At 47.1% G+C, this 27,227-nt stretch overlaps 1 protein-coding gene across 3 annotated transcripts in view; it reads right to left on the bottom strand.

Annotated features, from left to right (window-relative positions):
• Positions 1–26,329, bottom strand: part of GABRA3 (gamma-aminobutyric acid type A receptor subunit alpha3) — an 85,771-nt gene extending 59,442 nt beyond the window's left edge. The window contains exons 1-2 of one of the 3 annotated variants that reach the window (XM_054075812.1): positions 26,312–26,329; positions 2,082–2,210 (exon numbers count right to left, since the gene is read on the bottom strand). In XM_054075812.1, coding sequence (XP_053931787.1) covers positions 2,082–2,210; positions 26,312–26,313 — 131 coding nt within the window. In that variant the 5' untranslated portion in view covers positions 26,314–26,329. Of the gene's footprint in view, positions 1–2,081; positions 2,211–11,506; positions 11,660–11,880; positions 11,899–26,311 lie in introns of those variants that run through there. The other 2 variants (XM_054075813.1, XM_054075811.1) reach the window with 2 other exon arrangements.
• Between the last annotated feature and the right edge of the window lie 898 nt (positions 26,330–27,227).

Here is a 27,227-nt window from a genome sequence, read left to right on the forward strand (position 1 = left end):
ATCTCCCTGCAGGTAAACAGAATTTCAAGGAATTTAACAAGTGCCTGCTGTAATTAGTGAGGTTTCAATCGTACCAGCTTTCAATGGATGTCATGGTTAAAAGCAATCTCTACTGCTGATGGGTAATATAACCATATCTAACTTATAAATAGCTACCATGCTCATGAAAGCTCATTCATCAATGTTTTATAAGGTATCTTTAAAAGTTACCCATAACATAAAGTGTGAGAGGATAGATTTTTGTGAAGGAATTCCTGGCAGAGGCTCAACGGTGATGGGAAGAATTAGTTTACAAATTTCAAAGCCATTTTAGTTATTCTGACATGCAAGGTTTTGACTTCAATGTGAACAGCATGGGATTCACTTGGGAGGCACCAGGGAAGGAGGAGAGCAGACAGGGTGAGGGAAAGGTGCAGGGAAAGGTGAGAGCCAGCAGCACCTCTTCCTGGCATCTGATTTGGGCTAATTCCCCGATCCAGCCAAGGTCTGGCTGGCTCACCTAACCTTAATATAAAACTAAAGCCTCCCTTTAGAAAGGAGTAAAACCAGGTCTCATTTATCTCTCTCAAAGCCTTGGTAAAGCACTCTAAGGAACTGCAAAGAGGTATGGGGATCATGGTTTTAAAATAATTAAAAGTCTTTAGGCAGGGAAGACAGTTTTTCAGCAAATTTAATTAGGATAGTCTTGAGGAAAAGTCATTACCTCACCACCCATCCCCGTGCACATGCCCTCAAGAGAGCTGGCTGCCCCGTCAGCATGCTAACCTCTGAACAAGGGTCCCTCGTATGTGGTTTAGGAAACCAATCCTCCTGCGCACCAGAACAATACCCACATGGCAGGTGGCGAGGGAGCAGCAGCAGTGAATACATGACGGGAAGCAAAAAGGCAGAGGCAGGGTTGGAGGTGCAGGGGCTGCTGACACCCCTCCACAGCCAGCATGGGGACGATGACCCATCCCCAGTGGGCTGGAGGGGAAGGTGAGAGGCCGGTGCCCGTGGCTGCCTGTGCAGGCAGGCAGCTGGACATCGGTACAAGAGTCAGCATCATCAGTCAAGGTGTGCCCGGGAGGTATTTGCTTGTGCAAAATTAGATTCAAGCAGGTGAAGTGGCCTGGGCAGGACAGGGCAGGAGCGTGCAGCTGGACAAATGGCTGCATGTAGAGGGGTACGTGGATGAAGCAGGAGTGATAGCACTAACATTTTCTCATGTATAAAAATCCTTGATCACTGCTGGACTTGTAACGCAGCAGACAGCATTTCAGTGTCCATATCTGACACACTAAAGGCTTTTCTAAATTTTTTATAGAAATCATGTTTTATTTGTATTTGTCTCCTTCTGTGTAGAGCTCCTCCCCACTGTTGCCAGGCTGTGCTGGGGGTGTCTCTGCCTTCTTTCCTCCAAGTGCTCTCTCAGCACACCAAGCCTCAGCAGAAGCTCCAATGGGACGTAAAGGAGGGCTGAAGAGCCTGTCACAGACTAAAAGACTTTCATCTTCTCTCAATAGCTCCCAGAGGGTGAAAGGTGAGGCTGATGGCAGCTCTCTCTGTGCTGGGACAGCTGGAGCCTGCAAGCCTAAGGCCACCAACCCAGGCAGAGGGCAAGCAGCACACCCAGCCAGGACTGGCCAGAAACAACCCCTCCCACAGTCAGGTGTGTTGTTTGTTAAGCCAGAGAGCTTAAGCAGTTTCGTTTTCTTTTCTTTAAAAAAAAAGGCATTGAAAAATTAAAGGTAGGGGAGTCTCTCTTTCAGGTTAAAACTCAGCCAAGCAGAGTCCTTGCCCAAACTGTATTGTGCAGAGGCCAAATCTGAAAATTGGGTTTGTTGCAAAAAATGCTGACAACTGTCCTTATTGAGAGCACTTCAAATAATGCTAATGTAATCAGTCAGTTCAGCCACAAGGGACTGAACAGTCCCTTGGTGAAAGGCAGGGGGACGGGGACAAGTGGAGAGTCAAACACAGCAGAGACACTTTTTCATACTTTGCCCTGGACTATCTCACATGTGTATTGGCCCCAAGCTATTCAAACACAGCAAGAGGACTGCAGCTTTGGCCAACAACCTCAGCAGTCACCACCTTACCCAGCATCAGCAGGGAGAGCCAAAACCAGGACTAGGATTCCAAGGCCAGTGAGAGAAAGTGATCCCGTGCCCGGGAGCCTCAGCGCCATGGCCTCAGCATGCGGTGACTGGCAAGCAAGCCTCCAAAACCTGCCAGGGAGGGCACAGAGAGGAAGGAAAGGAGAGAAAAAGAGATTTTAATCACTCAGAGGGAAGCAATCTGCTTAGTTCGCTTTTTTTCCAGCAGTGCATCCATGTTAGCCAGCAGTCAATACGTCTGGGACCCTGTATTTGAAGACCCAGAGATCCCCCCAGGGACTAAAAGCAGCAGCATCTGTTGGCCCTGGCAAAGTCACAGCTGAGCGTGTATATACACATACAAACCCTCACCCCATGTTCACAGCACATCTAGGTGCTTCCGCAACTTTCAAATAGCATATAGCTCCACTTCCAAAATGACTGTACTTGGTTTTCTTCCACCCATTGCTTCTTCCTCCTTTTCTCCTCATTATGCTCAGACACCACCCTCCCCCTGCAGCAGCCCCCAGATCCCTCCCCTACCTGTGCTGCCTTGGGGACACCTATGTGGCAGAACTGCTTGCAAAGTCTCAAGACCCATTTTTTTCCAAACTATTTTTTCCGGACAGTTAGAACCTCATGTAATTCTGGTAATAACACGCCAGAAATTATTATTAAGTTTGGGCACTGAGGCCCAAGGTAATAGGAGAGTTCAACTGTACTGCACTTAGTATGCTCAGATTTATTCATTAATGCTCAGTTTTACTTTTATTGTGATGTTATTGCACACTTAACTGCCTTCTTCTTTTATGCATCTCATTATATTGACGCACCTTGGATCGACACTGCCAAGCAGCAGCCTCTAAAAACACATTTTGTTGTGAAGTCTTCCCAACATGACACCTTGTGTTTGGCACTCACAGGATTCAGCCAGAAGAGGGTCAGCACCATGGCAGCCAGGCACAATCAGCTGGTATGAACCCCCAAAACTGTAAATGAAGGCTCATTTAAATCACAGTCTGCAGAAACCAGGAGAAGATGATGTTGCCAGCCAAATCTGACCTGTGGATTTCCCCACACAAAGGCACAGACATTGCAGACCCTCAGGCAGCTCCTCCCAGCACCAAAGGAGATTCTGAGTTGAAAGCCAAACCCCACCACCTGAACAGCATTTCTCAGCCACCAGGATGAAGGGAGCAAGTGAGCTCTGCAAGTGCTACCAAGGACCAGGGGCTTTTGCACATGGACATGGAAGATGGGAACCCTGAGAAGAAATTCCATGCAGAAAGATCAGGGAGCACAATCAAGCAGGATGGAAATACCTAGAGATCATGTGTATCATGTACGTGCAGTGATGTGTATCATGTACGTGCAGTGATGTGTATCTGGCTACCCCTGCCATAGATGAGTGGAAGACAAGAAGGGGCAACAAGGCCAGCCTGGTTCATGAGTTACACCACAATTCTGTATTTCGCTACCCCTGGTTGCCCTACGCAACTTTAGCCCTACAGCCTTCCTGGATGCTGTGTCTGATCCTTGCTTATTACCTCAGTACAGCTCTAGGAGGATGTGAGCTGCCATGCAGGCAGAAGGCAAGAGCCAGACACTACAAGCCCTTATCCGCCCACCTCAGCTTTTATTCTGGTGAGTATTCACTAACAGCAGGCACAGGAAAAAAAAAAAATACCATTGGGCCATATCATCGCCTCGCATAGAACACACTTCAGACATGTGTTACCTTTATCTTCCACATCAATCACTTAAAATTCTTGCAAATATCAGTGCATGGATTTATGTTGAGCTTGTGAGCATTCATTGGTGTGTTCGGGCCTTATTTAAACAAGATGCTACACATGGAAGCGCAGCCACCACAACAAAAGAGCACATGTTTACCAGAGGCTTAAGGAGCCATCTGGCACGGGCACACCTACACCTCTGCTGAGACAAGCCCCGATTTGGGATGGCTCCTCTGGCTCCTGCCACCCTCCAGCTGAGAAAGGACACTCAGTCTTGGAAATTCAAGTATTTGCTGATGAAGCACAAATTAAGAGGCTGAACATCTGTTCTGTGGGAAATTCCAACAGTTAGGGGAAACTCATTCCAAATCACAACAAGGACAGCTGAAATGTTGATGTTTCTCACAAGGCAAATTCAAAACTCATTCAATTAGCAGCTCCTCAACAGATTTCCTTTCAACTTTTCCATTTAATTTCAGTTAAACTTGCATATTATACAATAGGATTCAATTGGGTTTCTTTGTTTGGTTGTGGTTGTTTTTTTCCCTAAGACGTTATCAAACACTGGTCAAAAGCAAAAAAAAAAAAACCCAAAAAAACCCCACAATATATTGCTGGCTTCCCTCTCCTCTAAATAGCACCACTGAAGAAGAATTTAATTGAAATCAACACTTTCCCATTCAATTGCTGATTTCAATATTGCTTATTGTGGCAGAATTTGCACTGCCAGCCGTTTTTGATCAGGGATACCCACATAAACCAGGACACTGGTTTTGTAGCAGGTTCTTCCAGATACTGCAGGAACCGTTCTCACTTCTCTGGAAGATTTTAGACCATTTTTATTAGATTTGGTGAGACTGTGACCTGGAATGATTACACACCAAAGGTGGGACAGAGCAGCTAGAGAAAAGGCAACCAAAAAAATGATGCAGCAAGATAAGCATACTGGTGTTTGTAAGAGATGCCTGCCTGCACCAAGAAGCTCAAAACAACCGCATTTCTGCCAAACCTTGTTCATACAGTGTTCCTTAGATATTATATGGAGATGAAGAACTAATTTTCTACTTTGGATTGTTCTGTTGAGGAAGATGTTAGCCAAGGATAACAGGACTGCTGAAATAAATTTAAATAAGTGCTTAAGTCACATTTTAAGCACCAGAGCAAGTTCTACATACCTGCAGTGGGAGAAAAAATATGTTTTCATTACTTGCCCAGGTGATTACTTAGCCAGCAACAGCTCAGTTTGCTGGCATAGAGAATGTGCCCAAATTGGGGTGTGAGAGTACATGGATGACTGGTTTGCTAAGGCTGTACTTACAGACTCAGGAAGGACAACACAGCATGGAAAATAGCTTTGCACTGTTTTCTACCACCTTCCTTTGAGTCTTGTGTTATACTTTTCCTGGGGAGCTGGACAGAAGAGACTGCAGCATTTTCCTTGTTCTTTGGCTTAGAAGCAGACCCAGTCCTAAGGGTTGTGGTTGATGTTCCTGATTATCACAAGGGCTTTAACTGTTTGTGGTGAACCCTGGTAGCTTCGTGACATCAAGTCAGATTGGCCAGGCAGTGCTGGGGGAACAGCAGAAGGAACAACCCCTTTCCAGTGTTGATGCTCATCATCCTATTGCTGAGCAGGAAACATGTCTCTGGAGAATGCAAAGAAGCTTTTGCAGGGAAAGAGGTTTCATCCTTCATACAGTTTAAGAGGTCTTCCAGAGCTCCCCATAGCCAGAGCCTAGAGTGGTCCCCACAGCACGACAGGTGTCAGCATCCCCTCTTTCCCCTCCTGGGGCTGTTGCTAGTCCAGGCCCAGAACCAGGGACACACAATCTTATCTGGTGCAAACGCTTTATAAGCCCAATAGCTACTGGCAACACAGCCTCTCTAATAACAAGATTTCTGGTCTGGCAGGTTTGTAAAATCAGTCCCAATTTCAACAGCCCAATAACTGAGGTCCTCAGATTTTAGATTTAGAGAGTTACTCTTGGAGAGGACTGCCTGCCCCACAGCAGCTCATGGCAGGGTGCGCAGGAAAGGGTCCCTTGGTGCACAGCACCATCTTGAGCAAAGGAAAGTAATGGAAACATCCACAAATGTCTCAGGAACAGTACCACTGGGGGTCCTCCAGCCCAAACTAGTGCTGTCCTTGCAGAAGGCGCTTAAACAAAATGCTACTCAGCTGTCACTTCTCACTCAGGAAGGCTCTGAAACAGTCAGTGTTTTATTCTGAATACCTGCAGAGATCCTCGGTCCTCTGGGAAGGGAGGATGTTGCCAACACGCATTTAACTGCATGTAGCCAAGCAAGGGTTTAGAAATGTTAATTGGATGGTAATAGTCTCAAAGAATTAAAAATACCCTCAAATCTCTTACAGGTCCCACTGAAAAGAAACTGCATAGTATCCATGAAGGAAAAAAAAGCAGAATGCAAAGACTCCTATTCTAAGCTCAGAAAAGAGCAGTACAATTCTGAAGACTGACCTTTCTTTCACATACGTTAAAGAACGTCATCCTATAGCTTCTGGTTTGCGTCTATGCCTGTGCAAGATGGAGTCTAAATGGATGGTACATGTTCAAAGCAGCTCTGCACTACTTTGCTCCCTCTGTCCATTGCTCATTTCTTAATGGCACAGTTAGCAAAGGCATTCATCACTAATTCTGCAGTTGCTGGTAACCTCCACAGCTGAATTAAATGCAGATTTTCTAAGGAGCCCTGATAACACTTTGCAGCTGGAATCCAACAATACTTGGAGTTTATAATTTTGTACACTCTGGATTTTGGCAGGTTTCTTTATAACCATATACCTAAAGGCATCATAAACAAACCCACTTCTCTCCAACACATGCAGTCTGTCCAATCTCAAGAGCATCATAGCATAACAACGCTCCTGAGAAATACAGCCTTCATGCTGGATGCGCAGTTTAGGAAGAAGGAATTGGAAAAGCTTCCTCCTCCCCAAGACAGCAACGTGCTCCAGGCCCTGCTCGTGCTGAGGTGGGTTTGGGAACCAAAAAAGTGCTGATCTGCAAGGTACCCCAGTAACTGTGTTAACATTGGATATCGCCTGACTTGGCATACTGAGGCTGATATTTTCAGAAATCCTTATTCTAGAAACCATTAAATATTCTGAAATGCCTCCTTAGAAAAGGGTGATTAGGCTCACTGCTGACAAGGGAAAGACAGATAGAGCTCCAGAGGTGGAGAATGAAAGGTAAAGCTTGCAAAAAAATGTCTGGGAGAACAGTCCAGAGAGAGGAGACTGCAAGCATCAGGAAGGGAATGAAGACAGAAGAGACCTATAAACCCACCTGGGTATGTTTGTGAGAGTCACATCAGTATTTCTGCAGAATTACTGCCTCTTTGGAACACACATACAGAGTCAAGGGAACAAACGTTGACTTAGCAATAGTCTCATCGTGCAGACAGCATTCATGAAGCAGCCCGAAGGATATATTTGCCTCATTACTGCACCCAGAGACGCTGTGTACCCTGGTGTCATTGGGTCAGCATGCCCACACGCAGGCCACGCACCTACACCAGCCGCGTCAGCTGAAGGGTACCCGAGCACTTACAGCTCTCACTCAGCACACAGCTCCCAGGACTGGCAGGTGCGTCACATCTTCCCCAAATCAGGTAACTCAGGGAGGGGTGAGCAATGAGGAGCTGACACTGGGACGCCAGTCCAAAAGCCCACATACAAGCATTTCTACGCAAGGAGAAGAGGGTGATCTAGACCTGGTGAGTGCCAAGCACATTCACCCACCCGCACAGTAACTTCAACAGCTGCGTGTTTACCCCTAAAGCCAGATGTGCTTGCACAGCACAAGAAGATCCTTAAAGCCCTTCCTCACTGTACTGGAGCTTCTGCAAGAGACATCAGGAGAAGTTCTCTGACAGCTCTCAAGGATTCTGAAATCGTCCAGACTGCATGGGCTCTGCTCTGCCCAGTCATCCACAATTCTTCGTGAGCACATCAGCCTTGTGGTGATCACTGCTATGCCTCTTCTAGCGCTTCTTTGGGTAAAGCTCCAAGCTCTCTCTGCAGAGACAGAGAGCAAGGAAGCGCTCAGCGCAGCAGCAGTGGCAATAAACGCAGGTGATGCACATGCTGCCCTATGTCCCTGTTGGGGAGGTTTTGTTTCAGTTCTCAACAACTTCAGCTAAAAAGGAGGGTACCTTGGAATAAAACTGTCTTTTTACGTGAGGGCAGGGGCAGCAATAAGCAAACATGGTTCATATGGAAGCCTGGAAATGATGGAATAAGACACTGTAGTGTTTCACAAGACCCTTGTCCTGCTGGTTGTTTGCATCCCTTTGTTCTGAAATGAGCTAACTGGGGTGTACACGTACACTGCACAATGCAGGCAGAGACAGCCAAGCCAGTGCGTACTGGAAGCAGTCCAGTCCTGCCAGCAGCGCGCTGTACCTGCACCAGCCAGTGCAGGGGGAAGGCTTAGTCTGTTAGCCTCAACCAAGGGGAGTGCTCCGCTCCGATCAACTGAGATAGCCCAGATTTCTCCAACTTGCCTCTCAGTTTAGTGCTGCTTTGTGCCGTACAGTTGCTGCTGAAGGCCAAAAGCTATTACAGCATTTTATAGGAATCAGAGAACAAGAAACAGGCAGCAGTACCTCCGCCTACCTGAATCAAACTTGGTGTTTATGATCTCCTTAGAGAAACAGCACTGGCTCACAGCAAGAGGCACATGGCAGAGGAACCACAGTCTTTGACTCAGAAGCATGCAAATGTGCTGTCCTAACAGAGACACACGCTTTGGCTTGTCCCCACAAACACACACACTGCACAAGCCATAAACAACCTTCCCATTAATCTGCCAATACATAAGGTACGAGGCACACGTGATGGTTACCAAATGCATTGTCTGCAGCTCTGCAAGAGATATCAGCAAAAGAGGACAATTGAACCAGAGGCAAAATGCAAAGACATTAAAGGTTCAGATCAACATGAAAATCTTGGGAACAAGCCTTAAAGTGGAGATCTTATGTAGAAAGCTGGTAATGGAGAAACAAGCTCCGTGCCCAGCTCCCAACCCAGCTTTAATTTTTTAAAACAAGAAGCTGCTTGACAGTTTTTCCTCATCAAAACAAAATTAATCCCAGTATCACATCTCTGTACTCAAAGAAAAAAATGCTTCCAGAGGGACTGTAGAGTGATTCACACCCACAACTGCTACAGGAAACCATTTGCACTCTAAGTGTAACAAGCCAACACTGATTCACCCACATAATTACAGGCAGACACTGATTCATAGCTACTGCAACTGCAGACAGACTGACTCACAATCAAAGCAACTGCAGACGGACTCGGGTTCAGAAGTACAACTGGAAATACAATCGCGCTGATAATACCCACAGTCTGCAAGCATATGTACACACAAAATCCTTGGAAAACTAGCTAGCACCCTAACCCATGCAAACACAGCTAGCCAAGCCCTGCGCTTTTTACTGGTGTTCTTGACCTTTACCCCACAGCTATTTTTCCTTCACTGATGGAACAGTATCTACATCTCAGCAATTGTTCCTTCCCTGACAGCACTTGTGCTTGGCAAGCATGACTGTCAAAGCCTGAACCCAGAAGCAGAGCCATATGATGGTATTCAGGCACACGATGCATACAGGCATGGTAAGTGTGTATGGTGCAAGACATCAGTGTGCATCTACTTTGATACCACATATCTGTGCACTGACTGCAGTGACTTAGTGTTTCCAGAATATAAGTAAATGCAAGTATAATACATTTAGCCCACGGGCAAAGGAGATGGCAAAAGACTCACCACTGTGCAAAAGCTTGAAAGGCAGGATTATTTACTACACTCTCTGGCTGCGTATGTAATTATGTCAGTGTTCAGCCTGGGTATTGTGCTACTTTTTGTAAACAGTTGGCAGGAATACTCCTACTGAGACGAGGGGCTGGGCTGCTTGTCCAGTGTTGAGAGGAGCAGCCTGTGGAGGACAAGATCTACTTAGAGAAAAAAGAAACTGAGGTGAAAGAACGGATTAAGCAGGAAAAGATGAAGAAGCTGAGAGTGAAGTGGGACAGGTGGCAGTCTACAGACAAAGAAGAGGAAAGGAGAAAGAACAGAAGGAGGAAAGCTGCATGATGCAGACTTGTGATAAGAAGCTCCAGAAGCAAGGAAGAACAGCAGCCTCGCAGTGCTGAGCGTGTCTTGCAGCGGTGCAGAGAATGCATCTCTACAAAACCACACACTGAGCCCTGCTTCACCCTGCAAACCAGGAGGAGATTCCAGTGGAAAGAACATAGCCTCCACCCAAGCATGTGCCATGGGGTCCAGGTGTAGCCATAACCCTTCCAGCTGCTCAGAGCTTTCTCAGAAAAGAGCAGGAGTGTCGGGCTCGCGCACTTCTGCCTCTGTGTATTTGTGTGTGCGCGCACTGCAGGGCACCCAGACACCACAGGCACAAGCTGAAGGACAGGCTGGTCAAGCACATCAGAACAGCATTGCCTCAAAATAGCCCGAAATCCTTTACCCTCCAGGGTAAAGAGAAAGTTGAGACAGACTACAGAAAGGAGAGAACTTGCCTGAACCACACGTAGCATCTTCTAGTTGAAGGCTGGACCTGCCTCACCACCTGTTATTTTTCTTCTTCACACCCACCACAAGGAAGCCAAGAGGACCAAAACATGAGGGAGCAAACCTGCTCTGCTGCTGCTATCAGAACAACTCAGGTGAGCAGTTATTCAGAGCTGCTCTTGCTTGCTAGCCTACAACAGCAGGAGTCCCACCATAGGGTCCTGCTTCTCTGTTTCTGTCTGAGGACACTGTTGTGTTTGCAGCCAGCCAGCAGCAAATCCAGGGGAGAGACTATGGATGCAATTGGCCAGGGAAATTAACTATTTGTTCAATTATACTTCTCTAGTCCAGAAGAGAATCATTCTGGCAGAAGGCAGAACGAGGAACAATGGATAAGTGTTGCAGTCAGGACTGCCTAATGCTTAATTGCATTATGCTACTCCTTTTTAATGATCCATATCTCAGTCCCAGTAACTCTGTGGGGGGGAGGAGGAAAGATCTGGAGCTCTTTTACCTTTCCTCCCATAGCAGCTTCAGAGATTGCAGTCCCACAAACTCCTTTCTTTTCCTCCTCACCCCGGCACAGCATCGATGCTCATTAGGCCTGGCTGCAAGATTCAGGGGGAAATTTGACTTTGCTTTACTACAGCAACCTCCCCGCCGAGCCCTTCCCCTGCCCAGCGCTAGGAAGAGGGCTCAGTATTGTCCTCATCCAGACATTTTCCATCGCAGCCAATCATACCTCTCTCCTCGCCTTCCACTCGGCAGTGCCAGGTCGGTGGGCTGGAGCCCCGGGGGACCCCAGCACGGGTCGGGAGCCGCTTTGCTCCGGAGCAACGCACGCTCCGGAGCTGCTGCGGGAGCGGAGATGCTCCGACCCCGCGTTGCTGTGGGAGCGGAGATGCTCCGACCCTCGGCCGCCCTTCCGAGCCCCCTTCCCCGGGGGATGCGAGCCGCCCCCGCATTGTTCGCCAGCCCGTACACAATAGCCAGGGCTCCTCGCTGCACCCCGCGACCACCACCCCTCCCACCCCCCCTCCAGCCCCTATCGGGGCCGTTCTCCCCCGCTCGGTGCAGCCCCTCGGGAGGCTCGGAGCGGAGAGAGGAGTCCCCCCCGGGGAAGCAGGGATGCGACACTCACCGGCTGCCCCGGCGGGGACCGGCTCCGCTGCGCGGGGCTGCGATGCCGCCGCTCCGCCCGGCCGGGGCTGCCAGCCGCCGCCTGCGCGCTCCTCCGGCCGCGGCGAGGGATGGGGAGAGGGAGGGAAGCAGCATCCCTCCGCCTTCCTCCTCCTCCTCCCCGCGCCCCAGAGGAGGGCTTACCCACCCCGCAGCGCGGGTGGCGGGGACCGAGCGCTGCCGCCCTCCCCTTCTTGCTCCGGGTTGGGACCACTATTCCCAGCGATTCCCCGAGGCCCTCGGCCGAACCCCGTCCTCACAGCACCGCGGCAGTCCCCGCCATCCTTCCCACGCAGGAGGATGAGCAGAGCAAGGCTGGCTGTTCCCGATGTCTACCTGTTGAAGGGGGAAGCTCCCCGAGGAGCTCTGAGGACGTGCCCAGCGCCCTAAAAGGTGCGTTGCACCCCAGTTCCTGCCAACCTGCCTCCCCACTGCAAGCTCTGGCTGGATCCCAGGTCTGCTGGCGGGGCAGGGAAGTTCGGCCCCACAACTTGGAATTGCCGTGATGTATATAGCAATAAAACTGCACATGGGGGGGGGGGGGGGGGGGGGGGGGGGGGGAGAAAAGATGAGGAGAAGGGAGGGGAGGAGGAAGAGGGGTTAGAACGCAGCAAGGAGTAGGTAGTGAAAACAAGGACAGATTGAGCATGGCAGTGCAGGGATCCCAGAGGAAGGGTGATGCGAGATGTGCTGGACAGAGCTGTTTGGGCTTTGGAGGCTTTGCAAAGCCACACGACAGTGAAGCTGAGAAGGCGAAAGCTGACAGTAAGGCGCACTCAAGATATATTGTCCCTGCAGAGCTCTCCTTGTTAAACACACACTGCAAGACGTAGCTGTGACTTCAAGGTACATAACAGTTCTTTCATCACTGAGGGTGCAGGATGAGATAAAGGATCATAACTGCAGGGATTACTGACCAACCCAAAATTCCACTAGAGTACTTAGGTTTTTAATACTTAAACTAACATGCAAACATGCTTCAGGGCAAGGGCCCTCAAGGCATGAGTTATTAAATCCAGTTTAACTGTCAATTGCCTGCATTTTCATATCAGAACACGACCCAGTTCTTTCTTGCACAAGAAAGTTGGGGGCCCTACCTAATCGCTACAAACCACAGCCCTCCCAGCCTTAAGGTAGGAGCATTCATCATGATTGTTTCTGGGCAGCGAGAAGAGAACACAGGCTCCCTTTCAAAGCAAAATTTCAGCTAGCTATGATCTGAGCATGGTCTTTACTAATCCGGATAACCAGACTTGTATCTGTTAGCAGCAGTTCAAATGCCAGTTGAGCTCTGCTTTCCTCCGCTGGATAAGGTGTAGGCAAGAATTGGTGAGCCTCATAAGATCTAAAGACCAAAATCTTGAGCAAGAACCAAGCTTAGCCCAACACAGTGCCCCCAATATCAAACACGCCATCCTTCAGACCAGAGGAGGAAGAGTCCTTAGTGTTACCTCAAGACTTGTCTCTCTTGCAGGAATTTTGTGGCTACCATAAACCATATATAATCAAGGTAAGTTTCTCCAACCCTCAACACAACATTTAACCCTAAGTCGATGGATATTAAATACTCACAGGACAATTTTGAAGCATCAGCAGCCAGATCTTCCATTTATTACTTTCTGATCTCTGAAAGACATTTTGCCTGAGTTGCAGGAACCTTACTTTTGAGAGACATCTCATGTTGACAGCTAACATTTTAATCGTCCTTAGACTGCATATACATGATGACAGCAATCATTACATGGTGTAGGGCAGTTCCCATTTTAAAGTCTTGTGTTCACAAGAGTGTTGGCAAGGGAACAGGGGAGAGCTCAGAGAGAGTCCCCCAAGGCACACTTGGTTAAAAACCCCAAGGATCTGGTCCATCAACTTCACACTGCAAGGTGACACTCTGTTGGACAATATCACCGAGATGACCATGCCTGGAGCTGGAATGAGACACAGGACTTGGCTAACCCAAGAACATTGTCTGCCTGTAGGCTGAGAGCAGAAGAGGCCCTAAAAATTGTTATTCCTCCTTTCCAAATTGACTCAGCTGCTGGCATGAACTACCTTGGATATGAGAACAAGCATGAAACAGAATCAACAAGACAAGCATATCCGGAGACAGAAATTACTCAGGATTTTAAATGGCTCATATTGAAGAACATTTCAAGATTTACAGATCTAAGTAGTGCTAACAATAGTCACAGACAACAGAAACTGTGCTTCTCTTGAGGACTGTTTAACCATGAGGAATAGGCATACAGACTTCCCTAGGAGTAACATATCTCATTCCACTCCAAGATGCTTTCTCCAAAGACTGCCTTCTCCATTCAGACGTCTCCTCTGACACTCCTGGCAGTCCAAAATAGTCTTGGGCATGAGGCTCGCTATTGGAAAAGTTTTTTCCAAGAATCTAAAACTGGAATGAAATCCCTCTCCTTGTAGCCACACCACACACCAAGTTCTCCTTACAAAGGTGGGGGAAGTGCCCATAATTGGGGTCAGAGAGGAAAGAAAGCACAGAGTAAATAATTACAAGGTGTAGCCACATGAACATGAGTTGCTAGGAGTAGAGCAAGAGATACAGTACCTAATAAGCATCCTAGATGAGGAGGTGAGTGAACGTGCACATTGCAACCCTTTCTGCCACTTCAAATGTGCTGATCCACACCATATCAACTCATGCAATTACTTGGCAGAGCAGGAACCTGTGCACAACAGGAAGGCCTGCTTTTAGCTGCCAAATAGCAATAATCAAAATCTGCGCCAGTCATATCCTGCCTGGATTATAGACACTGCACCAGAGAGACTCCAAAGCTTTGCATGGACTGTGCCTCTTATGATTTGGCTACAAGAGTAAGTAACCCCGCCAGCTAGCCCTGCAGAGACATCAAGGAAGGTCCTGTTAATGATGGAGGCAGTGGAAGTCCTCCTTTTTCCCAGCCAGTGCTAAAAGCCAACTGACCCGTAAGGGAGGGGAGTACTACCATCTGGCTAGTGCATGCTGACAGAGTTAAAGACACAAGAGCTAATGAGCAGTAGCACAGGATTGCTTTGAACAACAGAAGTTGCTGTTGGGGGGAGGGGTGTGCACAGGCTTTGGCCAGGGAAGAAGTCATTAGCCAGTTCAAGAAGTTCAACCTTTAGACAACCTTTTCTTTAAGGGGTAGCGATAGTATTATTGAGAGCTGGCATTAGCTAGCTGGAATTGTCTTGGTCTCTACTCTGTTTGGAAGAAATGGTAACCCTCCACTAAAAGCCTCAGTCTCTGTGGATACATCCATCAATTTAGGAGGCATAAAAACATCTTGTGTAACCTGTAAGCAATTATCTTTTAGTGCACCGCTCCATCATAAGGCTTTTTATTTCCTTCTTAACATATATAACATCCCCCCTGCTGTCCTTTACCTGCTGGAACACCTCCCTGAACTCTTGCACGCTCCAGGAGAGATGGCTTTGAGGCAAAATCCTTCTTACGGTGACTAAGGTTAAAATATGACTGTCACCATATTACTGAAATGTAATCTCTCAAAATGGAAGTGCAGCAGCCTAACAATTAGCTAAGCCTTTCCCTCCCATCACCGTGCTCAACTAGCCAAAAATCAAAGCATGCTTAGTTTTAGGTCCATGCTACAGTGCTCCTGATCTGAATGGGACTGCAGACTTAGCTTCTACTATAGCAAAGCAGAAAGGTCCTTCTTGAAGGTGCAGGTTGGAGCAAGACCTTAGGGATGCATAGCACAGCTCCGGTACACTCACCTTTTTCAAGGCAAGTCTATGACATCCCTACTTATCCCATCCAACACCCATACTTGGCATCAAAGGAGCTGGCTGCAGTTAGGTTGAAATGGTGGGAGCGGAGGACCAAGCCATGGAACAGGTGACTTTCCCCAGTGCTGAAAGGCAGAAGAGTAGCATGCCAAGGGAGACAGGTCCCAGCAACACACAGCTCCCCAGGGACACTTGGTGGTACAGACCTGCTCTGAGGCTGAAGGCTCATCCACATGAGGGTGGCACTGCAGTTTGAAAGGTCCTGTCTGCCTTATGAAGAGTCATCTGCCTTGGCATGGAGCAGGTCCTGTTTTCCCCATGCACAAGCTAACCCTGAGTGCAGCAGAATCCTTTGCACAAATCCTGCATGAACTGGCCTCTGCAAGCTGCCATTCACCATTATTTTGAGGGCCTCTCATGCTACCGAGGGAAGCAGCCAGCCCACAGTCACTAAGCAGATAAGTGGTTGATGCAGGCAGGAAACCAGAACAAAAGATACTCTGGCTGCATACGGGTGTATCCCCTTCCCTGAAAGTTGCTGGTCCCACTCATTGCCAAGGAGCACCATGCTGACACTGCCCTCCCAAGGAACTGGGAGAAGGGGACTCTTTACTCATCACCCCTTCCTCTCTCAGAGCACACAGGGCCATTGCAATAGCCCTACAAACCCAGCTCCAGCCCCATTCTCCTGGCACTACCCTGTTCTCACTATCTCCACCAGACCAGCAGCCCCTTCTCACCACCCGCCTGCTCCTTGTAGCCGTAGCAGCATCAGAGCCAGCTGCTGCCTGGTGTTTTATTAGCCCATCTCCATGGCAACTCTCCTACAGCTTAACTCGGAGAGACCCCTATCTCACCTCAGCCATAAATCAGCCACCCGCCTGTGTCCTCAGTTGGAGACAGGGGTCACTTCTCATCCTGCATGCTGCTGGGAGCCTTGCTGCCACAATCCCATCCTCCCTGCTGGGGCTGTCCCATGCAGGCAGCAGGCATGGCAGAGTTGCTGTTTTCCCCTCTGTGCCACCATATTTACATCCCTCAAGCAAAGTTCAATGCTCATGCAAAGAAACAATATCAAGAAGCTGGTGGTTTTCCCAGTTTGCAGGCAAACTGGAGCCACCCATACAAACCAGCAACGAACTGGTGCTCTTCCTCCTTTGGGCAGTCCTAGGCCAGACCCCAACAAACAGAAATAGCACTGGGTTGAGGCACAAATGCTGCCTGTCTTGTAAGGCAGCCTTCTCTCCTTCTTGTCCATGGTGAAGCCCTCAAAGCCTGCCAGGAGGGAACGAATAACCTACAATGCTAAGCTGTCCCTGGTATCCTAGTACAGCTCAAGAGGAAACTCTCCTCTAGCACAGTGCAAAGGCAAGGCTCTCCTTCAAATTGTTCTCTCATCAGGACTATCCTTACAAGTAAGCACCACCTTACAAGTAAGCCCACTGTTTGTTATCTTACATGTGCTGGCGAGTTAAAATTTGGTGACCACTAAGAATCTGCTGGTCCCTATAAGAGCAGGCTTTCCCCCATGCTTTTTTCCTGTGGCTCTGGGAAAGGGCTGCAGCATTTGGTGCCCTTTCCACCCTCTCAAACATACAGCAAAAATGTGTTCTCGCTGCTGAAATTCTCCACTTCTAAACCCTAGACTTGGAAAACGGAGAGAGCTTTTTCTTTGTATCCCACATATTGTGCAGTTTGTCGCTTCATCCGTACATTTCAAGAACCTGATAATGTTGGGGCTAAATCTTGGTAACACAAATACAATGGTGGCCTCTACCACCAGACATTTAGCCTACCGAAGCCTGCAAAGTAAGTGAGAAAGGAAGCATCACCTTTAGAAGCTACTAGGGCAAATGGCTCTCTTGAAGTCACAGACACAAGCTATAAAGAAACAAACAGGCCTAACACGCAGCAGTGGAAAACATGATAAATTTTCCTCACCTTTCCATATTCCCTGAGAGGTACTGATATAATAAGAGATAATATTATCTATACAATCCCAAAGGATGCTTACGGCACAATGCAGTGTTTCTATACAAGATCACATAATCCTTGCTGCTTTAGATAAGGACTCTAGTATATCTGGGGTTTTTACCCATAACTTAGACATACCCAAAGAAATCCAGAAGGGCCATTGTGATAGCTATATATCTTCATTTTACATAGATGTCAGTATGTATACCCAACACAACAACAACTAAAAACTCTTCTTGCAGGACACTGCAGAGCTCAAGTTGCATCTCAGCGAGTCCCGGCAAAGCAAAGAGCTGGAGCCTTGTTGCTATGACAAAACATGTCCATCCAAACCTCCAGAAGGCAGGTCCGACTATATGGAGAAGTACCAGAGCTCTTTTAGCAGGGACAGCTATCTTGAATTTCAAAAACTATATGCTGGCAGTGGAACAAATTCATAAAAGCTAATGGGCCTGAAAGAGACTATTTGTCCTGCAGTCCCTTGGCAAGGGCAAAAATAAACCTGGAGAGACCTGTTCACATACTCTTTCTTTTGTCTTCTGCATTCACAAAAGTAGCATCAGTTCAACCCTGCCCCCCTTGAGAAGTCATAAGAGTTTAGATGCCTCAGCAATTCTATTTCTAACATCGCACATGCTTGTCAAGTCTAAATATGCTTAAACAATTTAGGTACCTAGTGCTCATCTAAATCAAGTGCTCAGGAAGGCTGACGTTAAGGGTCCTCCTTGCTTGCTTTTCTGATCCAGGGTCCATCTGTGTTTTCCTCTGCACCCACAAAGATGGAAACTAATTTTTTGCTTCAAAAGGAAGTGGAGAGTGGCATGAAGCCAAGACCTGGAATTTGGAAACAGAGACAAATATAAGGAGGTTCAAGGTAACAGTTGCAGGAATTGAAAACACCAGGTGAAGTGTTTAGAAAATGGCAAATGTTTGTAGTAAATGGAATACATTACTGTAGCTATTCCTTCCCTGCCCTCCAAATACCTTCCTCAGCTTTCTTTGCCAACTCAAAGGAGACCCTGTTTCATCATAGTTTGATAAACTGAGCTCAGTTTACAGCTGCATACCAAACAACAGTGAGCCTCCTGGCACAAAGATGTTGCTGAGCTTCAGGTGCAAAGGCCATTAGAGAATAAATCCCAAGGGAAGTATGAACTCTGGTGCACTCAGCAACCTACACCATCTGGAGGCTGACTGTACTTTCATAGAAACAGCAATTTTAGGATCCTCTCCATCAAGCAGGAGAGTTAGCCTCACAATATGTTTGTAGATTGCTCCTGTCAGCAGAACAGAAGTTTCCTAAAGACTTCAGCTGAACCTGCTACTTTAACAAGAACTCTAAATGTCACCACATTGCCTGTGCTATGGTCCCTAAAAGGATTAAGATCTTAATTTTGGTCATGTTTGGTAAACTTTACAAGGACCACAGGAAGCTGAGGGACAGGCAACTGCCTAACACTGAGTGGATCTCATCAGCTCTAATTAGCTGCAACAAAACAGCAGAGACCCATCCAGGTAATGAGAGCTCTTTGTGATATTAAGGTGAGTGGCATCTACAGGAGACAGGACACTCCAAGCACTGGCTCCTGGAGGCACCTGCGTGGGAAGCTAATACTAAGCCAGAAGCTCAGTAGTTAATGAAAGAGGGAACTGCTCAGAAATGGTTCATGCGTTAGCCTTGTCCTGGCATATGGTGAAGTAGAAAAGAAGGGACAGCGCAAAGCCCAAAGGCTGTCTTCCAGTCACTCACACTGATTTTCATGCATACACAACCTGCACAGCTGGTCTGGGCTGGAAGAATTCTGGAAGACTGGCTTATCCATCAGTCAAGTCCACACCATCCCTAATTTTATTAGGATTGATGGTGACCCTCGTTTTCAGAAACACCTTCAGAAATGTGCGTTGGAAACCACTATGCTGGTTGCTGCCAGAGTCAGCCCAACGCTGCAGCAGACAGACGTTAGGCTATAGGTCTCAGGGCAGGCAGCTAGGACTCCTCCCTGGCACAATGCTTTGGAGAATCCAGATGTAGCTGTGACTACAAATGGTACTATTGATAGTCAGTGCTCTCCCAGGGCCTGTCTGCTTCAGGAAGGTTTTTAGCATAAACAGATCGGAGACAAGCAGTAAGAGGACTCATGCATTTGATGACAGGAAGGCACACACAGCAGAGCAAAGCAGCTATGCATGGAAGCAAGAGCCACAGGGCACAGAGGCAGACAGATGTTCTGCTGCTGCTATCAGCTGCCTGGCAGCAGGACATGAAAATGCCTCTGGAAATGCAGTCAGATTCAGCCAAATAAGAAAACAGACCCAGGGAATAAAAGGACACTTACAGTGACAAAAAAAAGTGCTGTAACTGCACCCAGACCAACAATATTTATAACAGATCAAGTTGCATGACCCACAACAACCCTACACAGAAGCTCTGAGGCTGTTTGGGCCATGATGCGCATCACTATTTCTGGAAAGGGACAACTCTCCGTGGCCAACTCTCCACAGGTAGCCATCAGAGTTAGGGTTAAGCTTAAGGTTAGGCTTCGGGTCAGGTTTAGGGTTAGAGTTGTCCTCACACACAATTGCCCTAGAGCCCACTGCTTCCACTCAGCCCCATATCCCAAAGCACACCAGCCTTTACTATTAGGAAATTGGAAACAGCAACTTCCTTCCCGTATCAGTTGAAAACAGTCAGAAAAAGTCCTACAATGGTTTAGTTAAGTACCTACCTAAGACTTGGGCTAGTTATTTCCTTCCTATACTTCTCAAGGGTTGCAGAGAGGATCCGGGGAACTACAGGCCTGTCAGTCTCACCTCAGTGCCAGGGAAAGTCATGGAACAGGTAATCTTGAGTGCTATCATGAAGCACACGCAAGAGAACCGGGTGATCAGGCCCAGTCAACATGGGTTTACAAAAGGCAGATCTTGCCAAACTAACCTGATCACCTTCTATGACAAAATCACTCAACTACTGGATGGGGGTAAGGCTGTGGATGTAGTCTTCTTGGACTTCAGTAAAGCCTTTGACACAGTTTCTCACAGCATTCTGCTTCAGAAACTGTCAGCCTCTGGCCTGGACAGGCGCACACTCTCCTGGGTTGAAAACTGGTTGGATGGCCGGGCCCAGAGAGTGGTGGTCAATGGAGTTAACTCCAGCTGGAGGCCAGTCACAAGTGGAGTTCCTCAGGGCTCAGTACTGGGTCCAGCTCTGTTCAATGTCTTTATCAATGACCTGGATGAAGGCATTGAGTGCACCCTCAGCAAGTTTGCAGATGACACTAAGCTGGGAGGAAGTGTCGACCTGCTGGAGGGTAGGGAGGCTCTGCAAAGGGATCTGAACAGGCTGGACTGCTGGGCCGAGACCAATGGGATGAGGTTTAACAAGACCAAATGCCGGGTCCTGCACTTGGGGCACAACAACCCTATGCAGCGCTACAGACTGGGGGAAGAATGGCTGGAGAGCTGCACAGAAGAGAAGGACCTGGGGGTGCTGGTTGACAGCCGACTGAACATGAGCCAGCAGTGTGCCCAGGTGGCCAAGAAGGCCAATGGCATCTTGGCTTGTATCAGAAATGGGGTCACCAGCAGGTCCAGGGAGGTTATTCTCCCTCTGTACTCGGCACTGGTGAGACCGCACCTCGAATACTGTGTTCAGTTCTGGGCCCCTCACCACAAGAAGGATGTTGAGGCTCTGGAGCGTGTCCAGAGAAGAGCAACAAAGCTGGTGAGGGGGCTGGAGAACAAGTCTTATGAGGAGCGGCTGAGAGAGCTGGGGGTGTTTAGCCTGGAGAAGAGGAGGCTGAGGGGAGACCTTATTACTCTCTACAACTACCTGAAAGGAGGTTGTGGAGAGGAGGGAGCTGGCCTCTTCTCCCAAGTGACAGGGGACAGGACTAGAGGGAATGGCCTGAAGCTCCGTCAGGGGAGGTTCAGGTTGGATATCAGAAAAAAATTCTTCACAGTAAGAGTCATTGGGTACTGGAACAGGCTGCCCAGGGAGGTGGTCGAGTCGCCTTCCCTGGAGGTGTTTAAGGAACGGGTGGATGAAGTACTTAGGGACATGGTTTAGGGAGTGTTAGGAACGGTTGGACTCGATGATCCAATGGGTCCTTTCCAACCTTGTGTGATTCTGTGATTCTAACTGGGCTACAGTATAGCATCACAGACACAAAACTTCACTTCACAGATCAAAACTTCCCTGGTCCCAGCAGCCATTCTGAGCCAGGATCCTGGCTCCAAGTTATCCCCAGTGCTGATACATTCCACCCACAGGCCTGGACTTGGGTCCCAGCAGTTAGAAGGCACCAGGTGCAGCATCTGAACATCAAACTTTGCAGTATTTGCCACAGCAAGATTTACATTGTTCCAACTGATAAGAAGGGAGAAAATAATGAGCAAGATCCATTCTGCTTTTCCCAGTTCAGCCAACCCCATCATTCTGGAGAAGAGCTCCTCCTGTCCGGGAGCCACTGCACATGCCACCCTCTTGATTTGTAATTAGTGGAATAAGAATGCTCAGTCATCTGGGAAATCTGCCTCAGCAAATGACATCCTCAAGTGCTTTCTAATCCAACGAAGGCAGCCTGTTACTTCACTGCTAATGGGCTGCAGTGGGAAGCACCAAAATTTCTTCTGTGGACCCACATGCATCCAGGAACACTTCTTTATCTAATTTTCTCCAGGATCCATGCCAACAGTCCCAGCTGGTCACCTGGGAGAATCTGCTAGGTCCTACCAAGTGTTTCTGTCAGTAATTAAGCTGCCTCAGTCTCACGGCATTTGCTCCCTCCTCAAGGCATTGAGAGCATATACTGTTTAAGGAGTGGTCCAAGCAGAAAGGGCTCTTGGATAAAGGAGTATGTGACCTACAGAAAGACCAGAGGCAGGTTCAAGGACAGCTGCAGTGCTATTGCCGTGGACAGGACTTTAGAAATGAAAGCATAGAGCCTACGAGTTGAGACAGAAGCCACACAGCATCTGGCAAATCACATACTGGAATATTAACTAAAATAACCCTCTGCCTTATCTCTTTTAAATTCAGATGCACAGGGGAATCCATCAAGGTAATTTATGGTGTGTAGCTGCTGATATGCCAATCAAAGGAAGCCCAAAGTAACAAATGTGTTAAAAGAGATCTCATTGATCGTTATCTCCACAAACACAGGCTTAATTCCTTCAATCCCAGTTAATCAGGCTACTTTGTTACATTTCTTATACAAAAGGGTAAGTATTAGGCATTAGATATGCAACCCCCAGATAGCTTCCCTTGTCTGGAGGGAGGCTGTGGAGGTGGTGTTTAGTAGGGCACATGTTCTGGAGCAAATCTGAAAGGTCCCCAGCCAGAGATTTTCAATAGCACATATTTTTCTTTCATAAGTCGAAATTTCTCCACATACAAACCCCCAAGATTTTGATGAAAACCTGACAATTTACAGATGCAGAGATCAAAATTAGGAAAGCAGAAAGAAAAGAAAGAGCTTTGCTAAACCCCAGGAGCCCACAATCAGCTTTCACCGAGGGAGTAGGTTCACACGTTTTGCCAGGAGCGGCAGAGAGGACTTTGCTCCATGGACTGCAGATCTGGAGCAATCCAAGATGCCAGGAGCTGCAGCAGGAAAAGAACCACTACAGCAGCTCTCAGTCTCACCTTCTGTTTAACAGCACAAGCAGAAGTCTCTTCGTAGGTCTGATATTTTTTCTTATTTACTCAAAATAAAGCTGTTCTAACCAGATTAGTAGGGACCTTTTCAAATGGACTGATGTGCTACTGCATCCCTGTAAGCTGTAACATCATGGCAAACTGAAAAGGGTTGAGAATGCAGAATGCACAAATCAGGACTATATCTGTTCTTATTAAATACAATAATTACCGATCTGGAAGAGGGAATATGCAGCACATTAATTAAGTTTGAAGAGGATCTGAAGCAGAGGAGCTGCCAATAACAACACTGAAAAAAGCGTATGAAGAGGAGGAAGGAAATCAGGTGAGAAGAAAGCAGAATCCATCAGCAAAGGAAAAGACACTAAGGAGAGGCTGGGGAAGAGGAGGTTCAACCCTGCCTCACTTCAATAGTCTATAAGTCCCTTGGTTATCTCCACATTTTTCCACAAAGCCAAAGTGCTCCCAAGGCAGAAAGTAGTTCGATATCCCACTGTAGGAAGACAAGTCATCCCAAGCTTTTAACTTAAGCACAATCAGGAGAAAATGCTGACAGCTTTGTCCCCAGACAAGATGGGGAACTTTTGTCCACTTCTGGAAAAAAAGCTAGTTTAGGAATCTGCAAATATTCATCCAAATTCAAGTCTTTTGCAGCAGGGCATGGCAACAAAGCACAGCACCACAGCCTTGCATGCAAACCAACACAGGATACTTGCAAACCTTCACCCCTTCCTAAGGAAGAAAATGGGAGGTTTTTTTGTGGGGGTTCTTTGAGAAATTCAAATCCCTTGAATTCAGAGCACAGCAAGTAGTCACATTTTCCAGCAGGAATTGCCACCTGCCTTTACTCTCACATTCCTCTCCCATTTTTTTTCCTCACACACATGCTCTGTAGCTGTGTTGCTGAGCCAGCGAAAGTATCTGTCCACAAGGAAAGTGATCACATGGTATTGCCTAAAGTCCATATTTTACTTGCTCATCATCATCCCTGATAATACCAATGTTAGCCAACACCCTAACAGAAACAGAAATGCAAAGGACAAAGAAGCAAACATTTCCCATACTGCTGCAGGGAGCTGGACTCCGTTCAGCCCCCAAGCAACCTTTCTGAATGCCCTTCAAAAAGGTGAGGGCACAGGCACATACTGAACATGCACAGTAGGAATTCCAGATTAAAAGGGCCAAGAGGGAGTTCAGTGACATACAGTTCTACCTGTCAAGTCAAGGGTCTTGGGACTGGCTGGGAAGGTAGGTAAAACAGAGACGAGGCTGCATTGGTCAAATTCTGGGCTGAAGACATAGGATCCTGGACCTATGTGGTAGACAAAGCATGTGAGGAGGGGACCAGATTTCACAAACACTGCTATGGCCACAAGTGTGGGCTGCCAGCAGTCAAGCCTTCCCAGAAGCAATACCCACAAGGCTGCAGTCAAGCACTCCCATCAGGAGTGCTGGAATCCAGAGCAGCCCTGATACCCTAACACAGACATAAGAGCAGCTAACTATGATAGTGTTCAATTATATAATCCTATTAGTTCACTACAAGACCTCTAGCTCTTTCAGCCAGACAGATGCATCTATCCCAGGCTGAATTAGCACAACAAAGTAGCAGTGGTTCCTGTTTACACGGAGCTGCTATTTGTCGCAGATAATGAGACAAATAGTAGATAGCCATAAAGCTGCATAAAGATAAAGGATGCTCATCTTATGAAGGCACATTGCAGGAGCAGGTTCTTCCAGAACCACTCAAACATAAGTTTCTATAGCGAGTCACTTACTTTAGTTCCCAGAGGCATACGAGGTCTCCTACGCCTGCCTCACAGATGTATAAGGCACCCACTACTGTTGCTTAGGAGCAGCTGCACTACAGAGAGCTCTCTGGGCTTAAGTATTCCAAAATCACAACCCTAGATATCTTCAGTTTGACAGTCAGAAGCATTCACTGCATTTCTGCTCTAAGCTCTGCATGTCAATTCTTGCAAATTTAAAGAGAGGGTAAAAATAACCTGTCTTCCAGTAGTGGCAGTGTGAAATTAAATTCGTTACCATGTGTGAAGCAATCTGATACAATAGTGATGAGTACTACCACACAGCAAAGCAATAGATCCTACAACAAGCAAAAAGGGAAAAAGGAGCCATATTGAATGCAAGCACTGGTTATCCTGTGCACTCAATGAAGCAGAGGTACTTCAGAGAAGATCCATGGGGCTTAAGTAATTGGGTTGTATCTGTGCATATGCACAGCATGGGGTAGGGTAAGGTGAAAGAGGCAGATTCAATTTTCATCTCCAAGCTGCTGAAAAATCAGGCTTCACCACCTGAATATTTCAGTAGCATCAGCATATGTAGTACAAAGAAGCTTGGAAAAGGCAGGAGGTTAAAAATGAAGCTAGGAAAAAAAAAACCAAACAAATCAAAACACAACAGAAAAGTTGGGCCAAAAAGACTCATGAAACCACAGAAGGGAAACAGGTTGGCAAAAAAAACTTGGCTGCTTACAAGGAAGCACAACTTAAAAAGTCTGATCTAACAGCCAGTACTTCATTTACTCTAAAAACCATAACCATAAAAGAAAAGATATATGGAGGGTAGAGGTCAGAGGAAAGGGAAGGTGAGCAAGAAGAAAGGTTTGCATCTCTTGGTGGAAAAGCACACATGTGGAAGCAGCATTGCGAGAATGACTCCAGGCATCTTACAAACCGTGCAAAGCACACTCAAACACCGCTACCTCTCCTACAATTGCAATACCCAAGAGGTCTCACTACAGACTCTGGGGAGTAATTTTCAGCTGTGTGATGCCTTTGCCTGGCTTGCATTTTGCTCCTACGGCATGAGCCTCACAGATCAGCAATCCAGCTGTTCTTGGCCTCCAGCCCACAGCAAACATCTGCAACAGCAGCAGATGGCAAACTGCTGTTGGTCAAGAAAGGATTCTTCATGTGGGTTTACTTTATCTTCCATGTGACGCTCTTCATTGGAAAGCGTAGAAGAGCCACACTTGTGGTCACCTATGCAGGCAGCTGGTTGGGCTCTGCTTTGGACATGACATTCCTGTTGCTTTTAGGGGCAAGAAGACAACAGAGCAGCAAGGAAGTGGTGGTCCAAATCCCTCTGAAGGACACTGAGTGGAATTAAGAGGAAAAGATAGTGCAAAGGTGCCATGGAGCTGAGGAGCTGCTGCCAAGAACCAAACAGTCTGCAACAGGCTTCAGCACTGCCCTGCTCGTAAGAACCAGAGTTACAAGGTTATGATGCTGACAACTTTTTCACTTTAGCTGGCAGAAACTATTCTATCCTATTTTTTTTTTTTTAAATAACGAATTTAACTTTTAAAATGTAAAATGAAACTTTTGAAAAACTATCTTTTTTTCAAGGTCTTACATTTCCACTTTAAGGTCTCTGCCATCCAGAAGAGCAGTAAGAAAGATGAATTTCAGAGGAGACAGCACAATCTCTTTCAGTTCTTTTCTCCTTTTTATCCTTCTGTCTTCACCTGAGAGACAAAGAAGTCAGAATATTTGAGAAAGTAGCTACTGCTATAGTCCTTTTCTTCACTCCCATTTTATCAACTAGAAAAGCAATGAGGGGTTTCCATCACTTTGAGGAAGGTGGAAAGGTCTGATAAGTCTTCCCATCAGAAAATAAAAAATTAAACCAGAACAAAAAAGCTTTGTGAGGTGAAAATGTGTGAGAAAATTTAAAGAAAGAGAAGGTTATTTCTCACCAAGAAACCATCGGTTTGAACCATCTTCAACTCTTGCACTAAGACATTCCAGTAAAAAAAAAAAAAAAGTTTAACACTTGCTGCTAAAGGTACTTCTTTTAACTTGGGCTGATAATATCAACTAGATTGAAAAACAAAGTCTTATGATGAGACAGTAAAGAGAAACAGTAAAGTTGGCTTTCCCCCTTCAAAGACAAACTTCAGTCTCCAGAGCCCGACAGTACTGAGCATTAATGCTGCCCTGCAAAGAACAGACCCAGACCAGGTTTAGCCATGAGACAAGGGCCACGAAACACCACCATAATCCACAAGAGGTGTTTTACAGTGAGATTAAACATCTGTGAAAGTTATACAGCCTGCATGAAGACAGCTGTGCATTTTCCTAAAGTGCTGAGGAAAGGAAAGCCACATCTGGGCTGGTACTGGGCGTGCAGATCAGCAGCTCTTTCCAAAAGGGATTCTTGTCCTTTGGCAATGACTAGCACCAGCTCCTGTTTCAGGAGACTCTCCAGAAAGAGGCATCCATAAAAAAGGAAGTTACCAGGGGATTCCCTCAGCTATTGACACACCACA

Source organism: Cuculus canorus, chromosome 10 (genome assembly GCF_017976375.1).
Source record: "Cuculus canorus isolate bCucCan1 chromosome 10, bCucCan1.pri, whole genome shotgun sequence".
NCBI classification, from domain to species: Eukaryota; Metazoa; Chordata; class Aves; order Cuculiformes; family Cuculidae; genus Cuculus; species Cuculus canorus.